Raw genomic sequence first — 16,958 nt, 5'->3', positions numbered from 1 at the left:
GTTCAAATGTAATCTGAGGTTGTGCTTTCTGGTCTCAGGCTCCCCCACCAAATACCAGAAGGTAGGGAGATGGGAAAAGCTGAAGTGTATCCACTTCCATCCAACACCGTCCTGCAACACTTTCTTGGCAGTCAACACTCTGTGCAAAGTCTGAGGATGAGGGTTATGGACAAGAGGCTAAGGGCAGCATGTAATCATGTTGAATGGCAGAGCAGGCAACCTACTCCTGATCCTCTTTATAACCATAATTGGGGTGGCCAATTAGCGTAGTGGATAGTGCAATGCCTTTACAGCAATAGTGATCCAGGCGGGGATTCAAGTCCTGTGCTGTCTATAAGGAGTTTGTACTTTCTCCCCATGTCTGCGTGGGTTTACCCCAGGGCTCTGACATTTAACAGGCTTAACAGGTACTGTACTTGGATAGAATAGGCATCAAAGAATACAGGCCCAATGTGACCAAAAGTGATTAGCCCAGATGCGCATGGGTGAGGTGGGCCAACGAGGGCCCGTTTTTGTGCTCTGTGGTTCTGTGGGGTTACAATAGAACAGCAATAGAACGTAAAAGGCTGGTGCATTCTTGTGGGCATTTCACCAATTCCCTTTTCATTAGATATTGAAAATTACTCTTTGCTTCACCAACAGGGACCCGAAGGTGTACACAGTTGGCGTAGTTCTTAGCCTTTACACCGCCAGTGATCGGGACAGGGGTTCGAATTCCGGGTTCTCTGTAAGGAGTTTGAATGTTCTTCCTGCGTTTACGTGGGTTTACTCCTGGGGTTTCTTCCCACCATTCAAAACATACCAGGGATATATGTTGATTGGGTGTAATTGGGCAGCAAGGCCAAAATGGCCTATTAATGTCCTGGGTGTCAAAATTATAAAAACAAAATTGAAAGTATGTCTATTATATTATTGATAAGAACCAAATAACAAGCATAACCAATAATTTGGAGTGTGATACACGCTCCTGGAAGAATCTGATGGGCAAAAGGGAATTCTAGACATTACTAGACTAAAGAAGTTGATGTGATGAACAGCGCAAACTAATCGAACTCAGCAATAACACAGATGATGAATATGCAGAGCTTCACATGGGATGTTCAGAGCTCTTGCTGAAGACTGTCAAGGACGGAGGAGGGTGGCGATGCTGCTCAGAAATTGGTCCAAAGACTTGATGTCTCCTGATCTGATCAGTGGGGCCTCTGGGTTTTTTTTTTGTTTTGGAAGTGAACGTCATCACTTCTTGAGTGTTTCCTTCATTATGAAGATGTTATGAGCTTCACAGCAACCAACATCACTCGAGGATTCTACACCCTTACCACAGACAGGGTTTCTGCAGCTTGGAAACTGATTAAAAATTATTTGGCTCACTGAACCGGAGACGCAAACATTTCTCAGAAAAATCTATCTCTGTCGACATTTATGCAGCTATTAAGTAAAAGCCTTCTCCTGAGTTCTTGCTTTGCGTTGGTTGAGAGCACTAAGTTGTTTATGTCAGTGGTTCTCGACCTTTTTCTTTCCAGTCACATTCTACTTTAAGTAATCCCTGTGCCATCGGTGCTCTGTGATTAGTAAGGGATTGCTTAAGGTAGGATGTGGGTGAAAAGAAAAAGTTTGAGACCCACTGTTTTAATTGTACCTCATTGACTCGTTATGTGCACGGTTTCATAACTCCAAAGGAAATGGGCCAATGACCATTTCTATCAGGCAAAATATTTCAATAACAATTGTGTCTGGAGCAGTGATTCTCAACCTTCCCTTCTCACTCGCATCCCACCTTAAGCAAACCCTTAATAATCAAAGAGCAAAAGAGCACCTATGGCATAGGGATTACTTAAAGGGGGATATAAGTGGAAAGAAAAAGGTTGAAAACCACTGGCTTATGTGGTGAATAAAGGTAGTGCATTTCATTGACTCAAACCCTAACTCATTTCTTTTGGTTTCTTAAAAACCTTCTGTAGATGGTAAAGTTTTATCTGAATTTTATTCACTCACTTCACAATAATTTCAAGCTCCTTCTCTTTCTCTCTTGCAGTTGTTGTGCTTTACATTCAAGGGATTGGCAGCAAAGAATGGCGGGAGGTGAGCGATTGTTTTTATAATCTTGTGTGTGTTTGGGTGGTTCTCTGTGTGGATTTTGTATGAAGATTAATGAAATGCATGAAACAGAACTTCCAGAGGCCCCATATTTTTGGGAGGTCTTCTGATGCTTCAGGATCCTTAAACTTCCCGTTCTCAAGGAAGAAGAAATCTAGTGTATTTCTTGGCTTGGAATAGATCTCGTCCAATGTAACACAACATCTTTAGTGAGTGAGGAAGTGAGACAGCATGAAGCGGAAGAACGCTGCTTTCATCAAAAAGTGCCTACATTTCTGATTTCAGAAATGCACTTGGAGGAAATGAGTTTGATTTCAGGGATGAAGGGGTTAGCCTATGAAGAGAGATTGAATCATCTGAGACTGTACTCACTGGAATTTAGAAGAATGAGTGGAGATTCTAGAATGGTTCAGCTCAGAAAACAGGCCATTTGGATCCTCTGGTCTGTGCTGACCATCATCTCCCTAGTCCCACTGACCTGCTCCCATTTTATGACCTTTCAGTCCTCTCCCATCCATGTATCTATCCAATTTATTCTTAAAACACAAGATTGAGCCTGCATTCACCACACCAGATGGCAGCTCATTCCACATTCTCACCACTCTCTGAGTGAAGAAAGTTCCTCCTAAATCTTTCCCCCTTCAGATTAAAACTTTGACCTCTCATATTTATCTTCCCCTAGCTACATGGAAAAAGCCTATTCACATCCACTCTGACTATATCTCTCATAATCTTGTAAACCTATCAGATCTCTCTTCATTCTTCTTCACTCCAAGGAATAAAATCCTAGCCTGATTAATCTTTCCCTGTAGCTCAGTTCCTGAAGACCCAACAATGTCCTAGTAAATCTTCTCTGCACTCTTTCAATCATATTGATATCCTTCCTGTAGTTAGGCACCCAGAGCTGCAAACAATATTCCAAATTTGGCCTCACCAATGTCTTAAACAACTTCAACATAACATCTCAACTCCTATACACAATACCAAAAGATACCAAAAGCTTTCTTTAAATCCCTGTCCCCCTGCGATACCACTTTCATGGAATGATATATCTGTATTCCCAGATCTCTCTGCTCTTCTGCACTCCTCAGTGCCCATGCTCTACCTTGGTTTACCCATGCAAAATGCATCATCTTACAGAAATGTATAAAATTATGAAAGGTGTGGGTAAGATAGAGGTAGATACATTGTTTCCATGGGTAGGGAAGACTAGAACTGCGTACATAGCCTCAAGATTTAGGGTAGTAGATTTAGAATGGAGTCGAGGAACATCTTTTCCCAGAGGGTGGTGAATCTGTGGAATTTGTTGCCCATTGAAGCAGTGGAGGTGACCTCAATAAATATATTTAAGGCAAGGTTGGACTGATTTTTACATAGTAGGAGAATTGAGGGATATGTGGAAAAGGCAGGTAGGTGGAGATGAGCCGATCATCAGATCAGCCATGATCAAATTGAATGGCGGAGCAGGCTTTGCGGACCAGATGGCTGACTCCTGCTCCCATTTCTTATTTTATTATGTTTGAGTGCTTTGTTGCCAAGTGAACGTGATGAATAATCAGTTGGTAAATCAATTAGTACTCCTATTTATATTCTAATGTCTGGATCGGTGGATACATGTGTTGAAGGGGTAAAAACAAATTTGAGCAAGAGTAGAACCATGGGGAAACAAAGTGTTGCAGGTAGAAAGCTGCTGCTTCATTGTTCCAGTGATTTGTGGTCAACCCAGAATTTCGGAGCGAGTGGTGTGGAGTTTGCATGCTCTCTCAGTAGCCATGTGGATTTTCTCACTGACCCTTAAAACTGCAGGCTGGTAAGTTAATTCATCAGTGTGAATTGCCCTCAGTGTGTAAGTGCAGTGGTAGAATCGGTCAGAAACAGGTAACAGGGACTCGTCGTGGAGGGAACACAATTGGTTTGTGAACTGGGTAGGGTGATTGGACTTCATTTGGCATTAGGAAATCTGGTAATATGAGATGGATTATGTATTCAGAGGATTAAAATAAATTCAATTTCTAACACCTTTTATTTCAAAGCAGTGTTCTCAACCTTTTTCTTTCCACCCACATTCCACCTTAAGCAGTCCCTTACTACTCACAGAGTACCGATGGCCTAGGGATTGCTTAAGGTGGGATGTGAATGGAAAGAAAAATGGTTGAGAACCACTGTATGAAGCTTTGGATAAGAAGGTAAGCATCAGGTATGGGACTGATGGATTGAAAGAGTTCTTCCTGTGTCACAAATGTCCATTCTTCCACTGTGATGTTGGGAGTTCAACAGGGAGGGCTGGGGTGAAAAATGGGACAGAGTTCTGTACCAGTGAGGATTTCATGTGGCAATGCTGTGGAGAAAGTATTTATGACAAAGGATTGTAACTGTCACAAATGCTTAATCCACATCTATGGGGATGGGAAGTTCACAAGATCATTGAAGAATTGAAAAATGAAGTCTAATTTATTGTTAGGCAGCTAATTAGCTGAATTGCCTGTGGGTTAGGCATGTATATGATCATCTGAAATCCAGTTAAGTGTTTAGGAGGTAGTAGGAGAGTATTGTAGTTTATAAAAACAGTAGTTTGGCAGTAGCTCAGTGGATCACTTCTGGGGTGTGTTTTCATATTTTCTTAAAGAAAAGTAAAATAGATTTTGGCAGTTTCATGCTCCCAGTTTTACTACTGATGATATCTTGATGCCAATCTCCCCATATGTTCAGTTGCTTCCTATTTGTAATTGGTTAGAGTACCTGGATCTAGTACTTGCACTGAGTGTCACTATGGAGATCACCTTGCCCTAGAATGTGTGCAGAGTTCTCCAATGCCATTAGCATCTTGCTAGGGCTCCTTTTGTACTCTAGAAGAAGTGCTTCAGATGGGGTAAAATGGTCTTGACACATGGAAACCCAGTTGTTCGTAAAGCTGCATACCCTTCACTAACAGTAGTGAGAAGCACATCTGTAACACAGGGCCTTCAGAGCAGTCGTTCTCAACCTTTCTCTTTCCACTATGTACCAATTTAAGTATTCCCTATGCCATCGGTGCTCTGTGATTAGTAAGGGATTGCTTGAGGTGATAGGTGAGTGGGAAGGGAAGGTTGAGAACCACTGCTCTAATCAATGTGTTACTGTGAAGGATGTGCAATAATCACTTAGGTAACAGTGAAAGATGCCGATAACTCTGAAGGCCCTGTGCTTCTCACTACTGTTAGTGAAGGGTGTGCAGCTTTACGAACAGCTGTGTTTCCATGTGTCAAGCACTGTCCTTCATTGACTCGTTATGTGCACGGTTTCATAATCCCAAAGGAAATGGGCCAATGACAATTTTTCTCAAGCAAAATATTTCAGTAACAATTGGGTCTCAAGTGGTGATTCTCAACCTTCCCTTCCCACTCACATCCCACCTTAAGTAATCCCTTACTAAACACAGAGCACCGATGGAAGGATCGTAAATGTGGGCATGTCCTTTGAGCCTGCACAATGGATTTTTTAGGTGAAGTCCAGTGTGTGCAGTACTGGCCCCACCCTCTATACCTGGGGTTTATCTGCCATGGCCTAGCTCACTGGGACAGTGACAGCCGGGTCCTCTGGGCATAGGTGTTACATCAGAGTGTCCTTCTCCTGGAGCCTGACGAGGCTAATGAGCCCACCTGTCTGGATTTGAAATCAGGATTTTCCTTCTCTTAGGGTGGCTGCCAACCAAGGTTAACGAGCCCAGCCTACCCATCCAGTTATATCGCCGGACACTTGGCCGCGCCATGGCGTAGCAAACTTAGTGAAAACGGGGGACACCGAAGAGAAGGTGCTGCGACCGGTGCAGTAATGTAGGAGAGACCATTTGCAGTGACCTCCTGCCTGGCGAGCCAGACAGCAGGCACGCGGCGATCACTACCCCGAGAAAAGAGAGGGGATAAATTACGCATGCACTTTTCCTGGGTGAGCGGGACATCAGGCCCAGACCTTACCTGCCACACCTATGGCTTAGGGATGATTTAAAGTGATTTGTGAGTGGAAAGAAAAAGCTTGAAAGCCACTGGCTTAGAGTAAACCCTTCATGGCACTGCATCAATGAGCATACATGCTTCTCTCTAACTTGGCGATGAGGGTGCCCTCTTTGAATTAGTGATCACTAAACATCCTTCACTGTAATGCAGCTTTCTCTTTAATAGTGATAGACAGTAGCTGAGTCATAAAAGCAATGAAGGGTTCTCCAAAGCCCACACTAACGTAGGAGGAGAGAAGTACCCTTTCACAGAATGTCCCACCATTTGTGGTTCCTAAAGCCTTGGTGGACACACATTCAGTCTAAGTGCTGCAAATGGGTTTAATAGGATAGCTGCAAATGGGTTTAATAGGATAGCATCATTATCAGACTTCTGCCAAGCTCCTCAGCACTATTTTAACAGTACTGTTAATACTGCTGCTAAATAACAGATCAATAGAATGTCAAGCACTTGTCACGTAACATTACTGACAATAATTTGTGCTTGCATCTTTCAAGAATTTAAGAATATGAAGGAAAATTGATGGCATCCTGAGATTCTGAATGCATGTTAAAAAATGTCAGTTTGACATTTTGGAAAGTGTAGGAGAGGGGCTCTGGGCTGTAATTTCATGCCTGATCAGACAGTACTTAAGGATAAGTAATCAAGAAAATCCCTCTGTGTGTTTGGTCCTTGATTTATTGTTATGGGTTTTGTTTGGGGTAAGATGTGGCAGTAGCAACTCACGTTTCTCACAGTGGAGATTGTCTTGCTCCAAGTTAACTTCCTAAAGGTAGATGCTCATGAAGTGCCAAAGATTGATGATTGTTTCAGTGTGGTTTTATTCAGAGGGGGCAGGAATTTGGACATACCTACAGCACGGTAACCGGCCTTTTCAGCCCTCGAGGCTGTGCTGCCCAATTTACACCCCATTAACCTACACCCCCCCCCCCCACTCCGGTGCGTTTTGAATGGCAGGAGGAAACCGGAGCCTCCAGGGAAAGCCCGCGCAGACACAGAAAGAACGACCAATCTCTTTACAGACAGCACGGTATTTGAACCCCAGTCCCGATCGCCGGCATTGCGCTAACCGCTACACCAACGATGAATCACTCATCACTAAAGAGAAATAAGCAAACACATTCTAAGTATGTTAGGTGTGACTTTTAATGATTAATTTCTATACACAGTTTAAGTTTTTAAGCCTTTAACGAACAATTGTATTTTATTTCTCTGGGGAACGTCTGTATTTAAATTATGGCATTTCCTGAGTTGGTAATATTGCATTGTTTCAAAACTAGACAGGATAAAATGATCTGACATTTTACTGCTACATATCCTTTTCCTCGCAAGTGATGTTGAGGGTTAATTTGGTTGTGTATGGATGAAATGTGCTAGATTGTTACTACATTTTAACAGGAAGTCCAGTGTGTCCTCCTGTAAAAGAGACACATTTAGCATCTTCCAGAGTTATAATTATTTCAAAGCCCTTCTTCAAAAATATTTAATTTGTGCATCTTGCTGCACTGTTTGCATTGCAGCACTCTTGCACAAACACTGACATGATAACAGGCAAATTATCTATTTTGGAGCAAGTACTTTAGGAATACACTGGCTAGGACATCCTGTAGAACTCTCCTGCTCTTCAGTGAGATTATTGCTTTGCATCTACCTAAGTGGACGTGTGCTTAATATCTCATTCAAGTGACAGCAAAGTTGAATACGCCAAATACAACTACAGCAGCAGGTTGCAGAAGTCCAACTCGACATAAAATGCATTTATGTTGACTTGTGCCTCTGGAGTTTAGATCTATTGTTGTCACTTATTTGCGCAGTAATGTTCAATGACTCAGCATCAGACCAGTACTTCCAACAGTGCAGTGTAGCTTCAGCTTCTCTCGGAAGCATACAACAGGGTTATGTGGGCCAAGTCTCTAGAGTAGAGGGTACAAGATGGCAAATTGTGGGAAGACTGTTATCACTGACCCACAGAACAGTGTGAGCAGAGTTCCCCTCTGCATGGTCACAGGCCAGGCAGTGGAAGGGGAAAAAATATTGTCAGTGTGTTATAGAAGGTGGAGCAGTACAAGGCAGGAGCACGGCCTCTGTGTCTGTGACTCGCATGTTGTCCAAATCAAACTAAATCTCTGCTGTTTGCACTTGACAGGTATCCTTCCATCTCCTTTATAGCCGTGTGTCAATCTAGAAGTTTTTAAAATGCTCCTAATGCTTCCACCTCCAATCCTGGCAACCAGTTCCAGGCACCTACCATTCTCTGTTATGCTTTCACTATGGGGAAAAGATACTAACTCTCCACCCTTAGCAGTCCCTCTACAATTTTCTCGTGGCCTTCTGTCTCCACAGAAAACAACCCATGTTTGTTTAATCTCTCCCCATTATTTTCTATTTCCATTTTTATTGTATTTTTTTAGCTGTTACAATTTTAGAACATAGAACACTACAGCACAGTACAGGTCCTTTTCGGCCTTTGATATTGTACTGATCCATATATTATTTAAAAATAACCAAACACTACCTACCTGGTAACCCTTTATTTTTCTTCCATCCATGAGCCCGTCTAAGAGTCTCTTAAATGCCCAAATGTTTCGGCCTCCACCACCATCCCGGCAAGACATTTCAGGCACCCACGACTCTACGTAAAAAGCTTACTCCCGATGACTCCCCTAAACTTCCTTCCCTTCACTTTGTACATATTCCCTCTGGTATTTGCTGATCCTGCCCTGGGAAACAGGTGCTGATTGTCCACCCTATCTATTCCTCTCATAATCTTGTTGACCTCTATTAAGTCATCTTTCATCTTTCTATGCTCCAAAGAGAAAAGTTTCAGCTCTGCTAGCCTTTCTTTATAAGACATTTTCCAATCCAGGAAACATCCTGCACCCTCTCCATAGCTTCCACATCCTCCCTCTAATGACTTGACCAGATCTGGGGACCACAACACTCTGGTCTCACTAGAGATTTGTAGAGTTGCAACATGACCTCTTTACTCAATCCCCCTATTAATGAAGCCCAACATCACATAGACCTTCTTAACTCCTATCACCCTGCATGGCGACCTTGAGGAATGTATAGATTTGAACCCTAAGGTCCCTTTGTTCATCTACACTCCTAAGTAACTGACCATTAACCATGTACTCAGCCTTCTGGTTAGTCCTTCCAAAATGCATTACCTCACACATATCTGGATTGAACTCCATCTGCCACTTTTCTGCCCATCTCTTCATCCTTTCTATATCATTTTGTAACATTCAACAACCTTCAGCTCCATCCACAGCTCCTCCAACCTTCGTGTCATCTGCAAACTTATTGACCCATCCTTCCGCCTCTTCATCCAGGTTACTTATAAAAATCACTGAGCAGAGGGGTCCCAGAACAGATGCCTGCAGCACTTCACTAGTCACTGACCTCCAGTCAGAATACTTTCCTTCCACTGCTACTCTCTGCTTTCTTCCTACAAGCCAATATTTTATATACACAGCCAAGGTTCCACGGATCTCCTGCTTCATGACTTTCTGAACAGATCTCTCATGGGGGACCTTGACAAATGCCTTACTAAAATCAATTGCAGTGAACTGAGCTTCACTGGTGATGGGTTGTACTGATGCCTGGCTCCTCCCCAAGGCTCCACCCCCATCTACCCATATATAACCCAGGTTTCCCAAATAAACCCTGAGCCCTACTGATGACCATACCATTTGTTATAAGCTAATAAAAGTGTATGTTCTCCCTCTAGTTGTGAGAGATTTTATTCATGCCACCCCAATATAGGCCACATCTACCACCCTGTAATGCACATCAAAAGAACCAAAGACTTGTTGATCCAAACCAAGGCTTTTATTAACTAAAAGACTGGAGCATATCACAAGTAGGTCGACCAGTCCAGAATGACCTGGTCTGGCTAGAAGCAATGTTTAAGACCTGCCAGTAGGTGTGGCTACACTCTCAGCCAATCACAGTCATCCTGCACTCTTTCTTTTCTTTGGCTTGGCTTCGCGGACGAAGATTTATGGAGGGGGTAAAAAGTCCACGTCAGCTGCAGGCTCGTTTGTGGCTGACCAGTCCGATGCGGGACAGGCAGACACGATTGCAGCGGTTGCAAGGGAAAATTGGTTGGTTGGGGTTGGGTGTTGGGTTTTTCCTCCTTTGCCTTTTGTCAGTGAGGTAGGCTCTGCGGTCTTCTTCAAAGGAGGCTGCTGCCCGCCAAACTGTGAGGCGCCAAGATGCACGGTTTGAGGCGTTATCAGCCCACTGGCGGTGGTCAATGTGGCAGGCACCAAGAGATTTCTTTAGGCAGTCCTTGTACCTTTTCTTTGGTGCACCTCTGTCACGGTGGCCAGTGGAGAGCTCGCCATATAATACGATCTTGGGAAGGCGATGGTCCTCCATTCTGGAGACGTGACCCATCCAGCGCAGCTGGATCTTCAGCAGCGTGGACTCGATGCTGTCGACCTCTGCCATCTCGAGTACCTCGACGTTAGGGGTGTGAGCGCTCCAATGGATGTTGAGGATGGAGCGGAGACAACGCTGGTGGAAGCGTTCTAGGAGCCGTAGGTGGTGCCGGTAGAGGACCCATGATTCGGAGCCGAACAGGAGTGTGGGTATGACAACGGCTCTGTATACGCTTATCTTTGTGAGGTTTTTCAGTTGGTTGTTTTTCCAGACTCTTTTGTGTAGTCTTCCAAAGGCGCTATTTGCCTTGGCGAGTCTGTTGTCTATCTCATTGTCGATCCTTGCATCTGATGAAATGGTGCAGCCGAGATAGGTAAACTGGTTGACCGTTTTGAGTTTTGTGTGCCCGATGGAGATGTGGGGGGGCTGGTAGTCATGGTGGGGAGCTGGCTGATGGAGGACCTCAGTTTTCTTCAGGCTGACTTCCAGGCCAAACATTTTGGCAGTTTCCGCAAAGCAGGACGTCAAGCGCTGAAGAGCTGGCTCTGAATGGGCAACTAAAGCGGCATCATCTGCAAAGAGTAGTTCACGGACAAGTTTCTCTTGTGTCTTGGTGTGAGCTTGCAGGCGCCTCAGATTGAAGAGACTGCCATCCGTGCGGTACCGGATGTAAACAGCGTCTTCATTGTTGGGGTCTTTCATGGCTTGGTTCAGCATCATGCTGAAGAAGATTGAAAAGAGGGTTGGTGCGAGAACACAGCCTTGCTTCACGCCATTGTTAATGGAGAAGGGTTCAGAGAGCTCATTGCTGTATCTGACCCGACCTTGTTGGTTTTCGTGCAGTTGGATAATCATGTTGAGGAACTTTGGGGGACATCCGATGCGCTCTAGTATTTGCCAAAGCCCTTTCCTGCTCACGGTGTCGAAGGCTTTGGTGAGGTCAACAAAGGTGATGTAGAGTCCTTTGTTTTGTTCTCTGCACTTTCGCTAGGATTCTAGTAGGATTCTACTAAATAGAATAATACCTAGTGTCGCTGAGAATATTCTCCCAGAATCACAGTGCGGCTTTCGCGCAAACAGAGGAACCACTGACATGGTCTTTGCCCTCAGACAGCTCCATCCTGCACTACCATCTGTACATATACACATTGGTGATAGAATCTGTACTATCACACACCCTACCCTGACATATGATTTTTGTTTGACTTCCTTGGCTGTTTGGAGATAATGGCTAACTACAAAAGAATGCAATAACACAAGTTCAATGGTTATGGTATCATAGGTTTAGAGAAAAGAAACTAGAACAAATTTTACCCCTACATACTATAGGATGTTGGGCTTTATTGATAGGGGGATTGAGTTCAAGAGTAGAGAGGTCATGTTGCAACTCTACAAATCTCTGGTGAGACCACACTTGGAATATTGTGTTCAGTTCTGGTCACCTCATTATAGGAAGGATGTGGATGCTATGGAAAGAGTGCAAAGGAGATTTACCAGGATGTTGCCTGGATTGGAAAACATGTCTCATAAGAGAAGATTAGCACAGGTGGAACTTTTCTCCTTGGAGATAGGAAGAGAGGTGACTTAATAGTGGCCTACAAGATGAAGAGAGGCATAGACAACCAGCACCTTTTTCCCAAGGCGGGAATAGCAAGCACCAGGGGACATCTGTACAAAGTGAAGGGAGGAAAGTTTAGTGGAGATATCAAGGATGTGTGTTTTTTACACTAGAATTGTGGGTGCCTGGAAGTTATTATCAGGGATGGTGGTGGAGGCTGAAACATTAGGGGCATTTAAGAGACTCTTGGACAGATACATGGGTGAAGAAAAAATATAAAGAGTTATAAGGTAGGGAGAGTTTAGCTATTGTTTGGTCAGCACAACATTGTGGGCTGAAGAGCCTGTAATGTTCTATTCTTTTGACTAATCTACTTGTTGCAATTTACCAAATTTGGTATGGCCCCACCCTTAGTTGGATTGGGAGCATGCTGACAGTTCTCCTGACTTCAAAAGGAAGTCAGGGGAACACGCCTTAGTCCTCATCAAGGGCTCAGTAGTGGAGAGCATCAAGAACTTCAAATTCCTGGGTCAACATCTCCAAGGATCTGTCCTGAAGCCTCCACATTGATACAATCACGAAGAAGGCTCGCCAGCGGCTATACTTTGTGAGGTGTTTGCGGAGATTTGTTATGTCAACAAAAACATCTACAGGTGTAACATGGAGAGCATTCTGGCTGGTTGCACCACTGCCTGGTACAGAGGCGCCAACTCTCAGGACAAGAATAAACTCCAGAGGGTTGTTAACCAAGCCTGCGACATCACAAGCAGCAGACTTCACTCCATTGAGGACATCGACATGAGGCGATGTCTTAAAAAAACCAGCCTCTATCCTCAAAGACCCCCACCACCTAGCCCATTCCCTCTTCACTCTGCTACCATCAGGGAAAAGGTACAGGAGCCTAAAGACGAGCACTCAGTGGCACAAGGACAGCTTCTTCCCCGCTGCCATTAGATTCCTGAATAATCAATGAACCAAAGACACTGCCTTACTTCTCAGGCATTGTTATTTTTATTTATAGTAATATTGTAAGATGAATGTACATCTCTGATCCTGTTGCAAAAGACCAAATTTGATGACTTGTTCATGACAATAAATCCTGAGTCTGATTCTGCTCCAGAAAATGATTATGCATGCTTTCAAAACATTTGCTATTATTCTGACATCAGAATTTCAGCTTGTTCCAATCTGTCTGAAAATAAAAGTCTCTTTGAAAAAAAACCCAACTTCTGCTGTTAGAGTTTCTAATCTCTAATTAAAAATGTAGACATGCATCCACTCAATTGTTGCTTCTGGAAGATGAAAACACAATTGATTTTTTCCTTTATTCCTCAAAATTACTGCTGACGTCTTTCATTAGTTTTTTTCTCCCTCTGTTTCTGTGATTTTAATGTAGATTTTATAGTGGGGTCGCTACTGCTACGGCCAGGTTATAGCTCACGGTTATAGCTCCTGGACTGTAGCTCGAGACTCAGAAGAAAGAAGACACGCACAACGGTAGAGTGTATTTGACACTGAGTTTATTCAGGGGCAGCTCTGCCTTTTATAATGAGTTTGGCCGTGTCACTATTGGGGCGTGGCTTGAGCGGGCTTGGTCGGTTCCAGCATCCGGGCCCCGATTGGGCCCCTTGGGATCTGCCGGCGGTGATTGACCAGTTTCACTATTCCACCAGCAGCCTATGGAAACGGGGTTCTCAGCCTGTGCAAGGTCTTGCCAGTCGTCACGTTCTATGGCCTTTTCCAGTGTTGGCCCGAGGCGTGGGCCATTACAATTTACTCGTTTTAGTTACTTATTTTAATTGGCCTGTTAAAGCATAAAATTGTAGCATGTACCTTTCTGTGATGCTGAACAGAAATGGACAGTGTGTTTCCAGCAAGCACCATCTAATCTAATGCATTAGTTCCCTTGACCATGAGAGTATTTCAACCTAATCTCAGGTTCTTGATATTGTTCTACGTGGAATTTATTTTCCTACCATCCATTTTTGTGTTCGTTCTCGAATGCAGCTGGTAATTTTGAGTCTCACCCTGTGGAACTTTGTTCTGTGAGTCATGTTAATTCCTGCCTGGAAGCACTTTGCCTTTTAATGACCGTTATTGGTTGGCATTTTTGAGTAAAACCCCAGGCTGAGATTATGAAATGTGCTGAAATGGAAGGTTAAGATGAAAGATTTGAGATTCCTTTACTCTCATGCAATTGAACAGAACCAGTAATATTACACACAATTGATTTCTGCCTGCTGCAAGGAGCTGCCATTAGGGTCGCCTGGCGCCCCCCACAGTACGAAAGCAAAAGAGAGTCCCTTCAGAGCCGCTGTCGATGGATTCATCTCCAATGCATCCGCAGCCTCTGCAGCTGCACCTGTTCGATCCATCAGCAACTGGCATGATCAAGAAGCCTTCAGCGCCCGAGGCTCTTTGGGAGCTCTTCTTGCCTCGGCACCCCCTAGTATCATGGCTCCGATACCTGGTTCCCATGAGCGATTCTTTAGCGGCCTGTGCAGCGCCTGAGCCCCTGTATATGCTGTCGACTTGTGTCCTTCATTCTCTGTTGGGGAGAAAGGTGGGAGCCTCGCGGTTAGCACAACACTGTCACAGTGCAAGTTCTAAACTAGCGGTGCCCATTCAGGCCCATACACTTTGACCAATTCTTTTTCCTCCCACTGATGCTGCTCAGTTCCTTCGGCAGATTGTTTGCTGCTCCAGATACCAGCTTCTGCAGACTACTGTGTGTTGCCATCTTTAATCGATCACCTGACTGCAAATTTGGTATTAAAGTGGTTAAGATAAATTTAGAACACGGTACCAGGCCATTTCGGCCCAAGGGTCCATGCCGCCCAATTAATTTCGAACAGTAGGAGGAAACTGGAGCCCCCCCCCCACCCCCGCGGGAAATCAACGCAGACGGAGAGAGTGTCAAACTCTTTATGGACAGCGTGGGATTCGAGCCCCGGTCCCAATCGCTGGCGCTGTAAAGGTGCTGCGCCAACTGCTACACCCATCGCGCCACCCCTATTTTTCCAATGCTTGGGGAAAAAGAAGTTTCCATGATGGTAGAGAGAGACTATACGAGCAAGGCTAATTGGTTAGCTTTTCCCAAGAATTGGGAAAGGCAAAATGGATCAAAAGATATTTATCATTGACAAATAAATCATTGGGCTTGAATGCAGTGTTTAACCATCCTGTGTGACAGGCTTCAGACAGCACATTCCTCCTCTCAGACCATGACCGGCTTTTTTTTTCAACCAAAAAACCGGCTTTTTTTTTCAACCAAAAATAGATTTTATCCGCGATAAATTATTTACAAAGGGAAACCGTTCAGAGTCTATTGCCACCCTTAGTTTCATACCCATCTATTCCTGGCTCTGTGAAATGTTACATGCTAATCTATACCACTGCAGTGTCTTGTCGTTACTCCTCACTCTATTGTTTGAGAGCCTTCCCCTCGGTCTTAGCCTGTCATTGTAAGGGGAGGACTCTTAGACTGTGGTCCTTCGCCACAGCGCCCTCATGTTAGCTGCGCCGAGCCTCAGTCAGGGACGGCGCCGGGTTTCCTCCCCAACCCCAAGCAAGGTGCTGTGCCCCTCATCTGGTCGCGGCCATCACTCGCTGTCAGACCCTCTTCCCGCATCACTAGTGTCTGGCTTGATGCACACTAGCGACTCTCCACCCGCCGCCGGCTGCGACACGAGTGTGCCTCAAGCATCAGTAGCGTCCAGTGATGCTTGATGCAATAAAATCAGTGCCTTCGTCTCCCTTGTTGGAGGGATGGATGGTGTTAATGTTTGTCGACAGGTAGGGCTAGCACCCCCCCCCCCCCCACCCCTTGTCGACAGGTACGTTCTGGCTAGCACCTCTCAACTCGCTCTCTGAGTTTATGAGCATTCCACTACACCCCCTGTAACACAATAATGTCCCTTTCCAACATTCATTCTGGCGCTGACCCTGGCCTCAGTGCATCCCTCAGCATGTACTCCTGCAGCCTGGAATGAGCCAGTCGGCAGCATTCCCGCACCGACATCTCCATGTGCTGAAAGACCAACAAGCTTCGGGCAGACTTTCCCCATGTTGATGGTCTTTCAGCGCTTCTGGACGTCTGACTCTGTGTGCATCCCTGGGAAAAGCCCGTAGATCACACTGTCACACGGCTGCTGGGGATGAACCACGACAATGACCCTTGCTTCCTTCTCCATATACTCTGAGGGAATCTGTGTTCTGGAAGAGGGTGGGTGATGGTCTCCACTCTTCCAAACCCTGACAGGAGGCACCACGGCAATAAGGTATTTTGAGCTGCATGAAGCCATTAATAGGGTAACAGCTGCTCATTTACTGTGTGAGGTCACACTTGATCTCCTGAGGGCAAAAGGGCTTTCTCCACCCTGTGCATGTTTACAGATTAATTAATTGAACATGTTTGAGGAATGACACTGAAAGAGGTCTGACTTCTTTAACAGTCAGGTGATGGAGACAATGCACATCAACACTCATTTCCCTGAAACCCTCGTGTGTCACTCCACCCAAGTATGGTGAAGGTCTCCCATTGAAAATGATAGCTCGTTGACTAGTGCTGAGTTATATGGGTCACGTATTACAAATATGGCTCATAACTGCTTTTAACTGTTGAGATATATGAAATATATTGACACAGTGGTTCTCAACCTTTTTCTTCCTACTCACATCCCACTTTAAGTATTCCCTATGCCATCAGTGCTCTGTGATTATTAAGGGATTGTTTAAGGTGGGATGTGGATAGAAAGAAAAAGGTTGAAAACCACTATTTTAATCATCCCTCATTGATTTGTTATGTCCATTTGTTAACTCCAAAGGAAATAGGCCAATGACAATTTTTCTCAAGCAAAATATTTCAATAACAATTGGGTCTAGAGGAGTGATTTTCAACCTTCCCTTCCCACTCACATCCC

The 16,958-nt window shown here is 44.5% G+C and overlaps 1 protein-coding gene across 5 annotated transcripts in view; it reads left to right on the top strand.

Moving 5' to 3' along the window:
* LOC138763077 (copine-9-like) overlaps positions 1–16,958 on the top strand; it is a 461,486-nt gene that overhangs the window by 70,484 nt on the left and 374,044 nt on the right. For 3 of the 5 annotated variants that reach the window (XM_069936658.1, XM_069936659.1, XM_069936662.1), the window contains exon 3: positions 2,036–2,082. The exons of 1 other annotated variant lie outside the window; for it this stretch is intronic. In XM_069936658.1, coding sequence (XP_069792759.1) covers positions 2,036–2,082 — 47 coding nt within the window. Of the gene's footprint in view, positions 1–642; positions 728–2,035; positions 2,083–16,958 lie in introns of all 5 variants that reach the window. One more of the 5 variants, XM_069936661.1, reaches the window with a different exon arrangement.

The sequence above is a fragment of the Narcine bancroftii genome, chromosome 5 (assembly GCF_036971445.1).
Source record: "Narcine bancroftii isolate sNarBan1 chromosome 5, sNarBan1.hap1, whole genome shotgun sequence".
Lineage (NCBI taxonomy): Eukaryota > Metazoa > Chordata > Chondrichthyes > Torpediniformes > Narcinidae > Narcine > Narcine bancroftii.
Note: the sequence above shows the minus strand (reverse complement) of the source record. Positions and strands in the feature narration are given on the sequence as shown.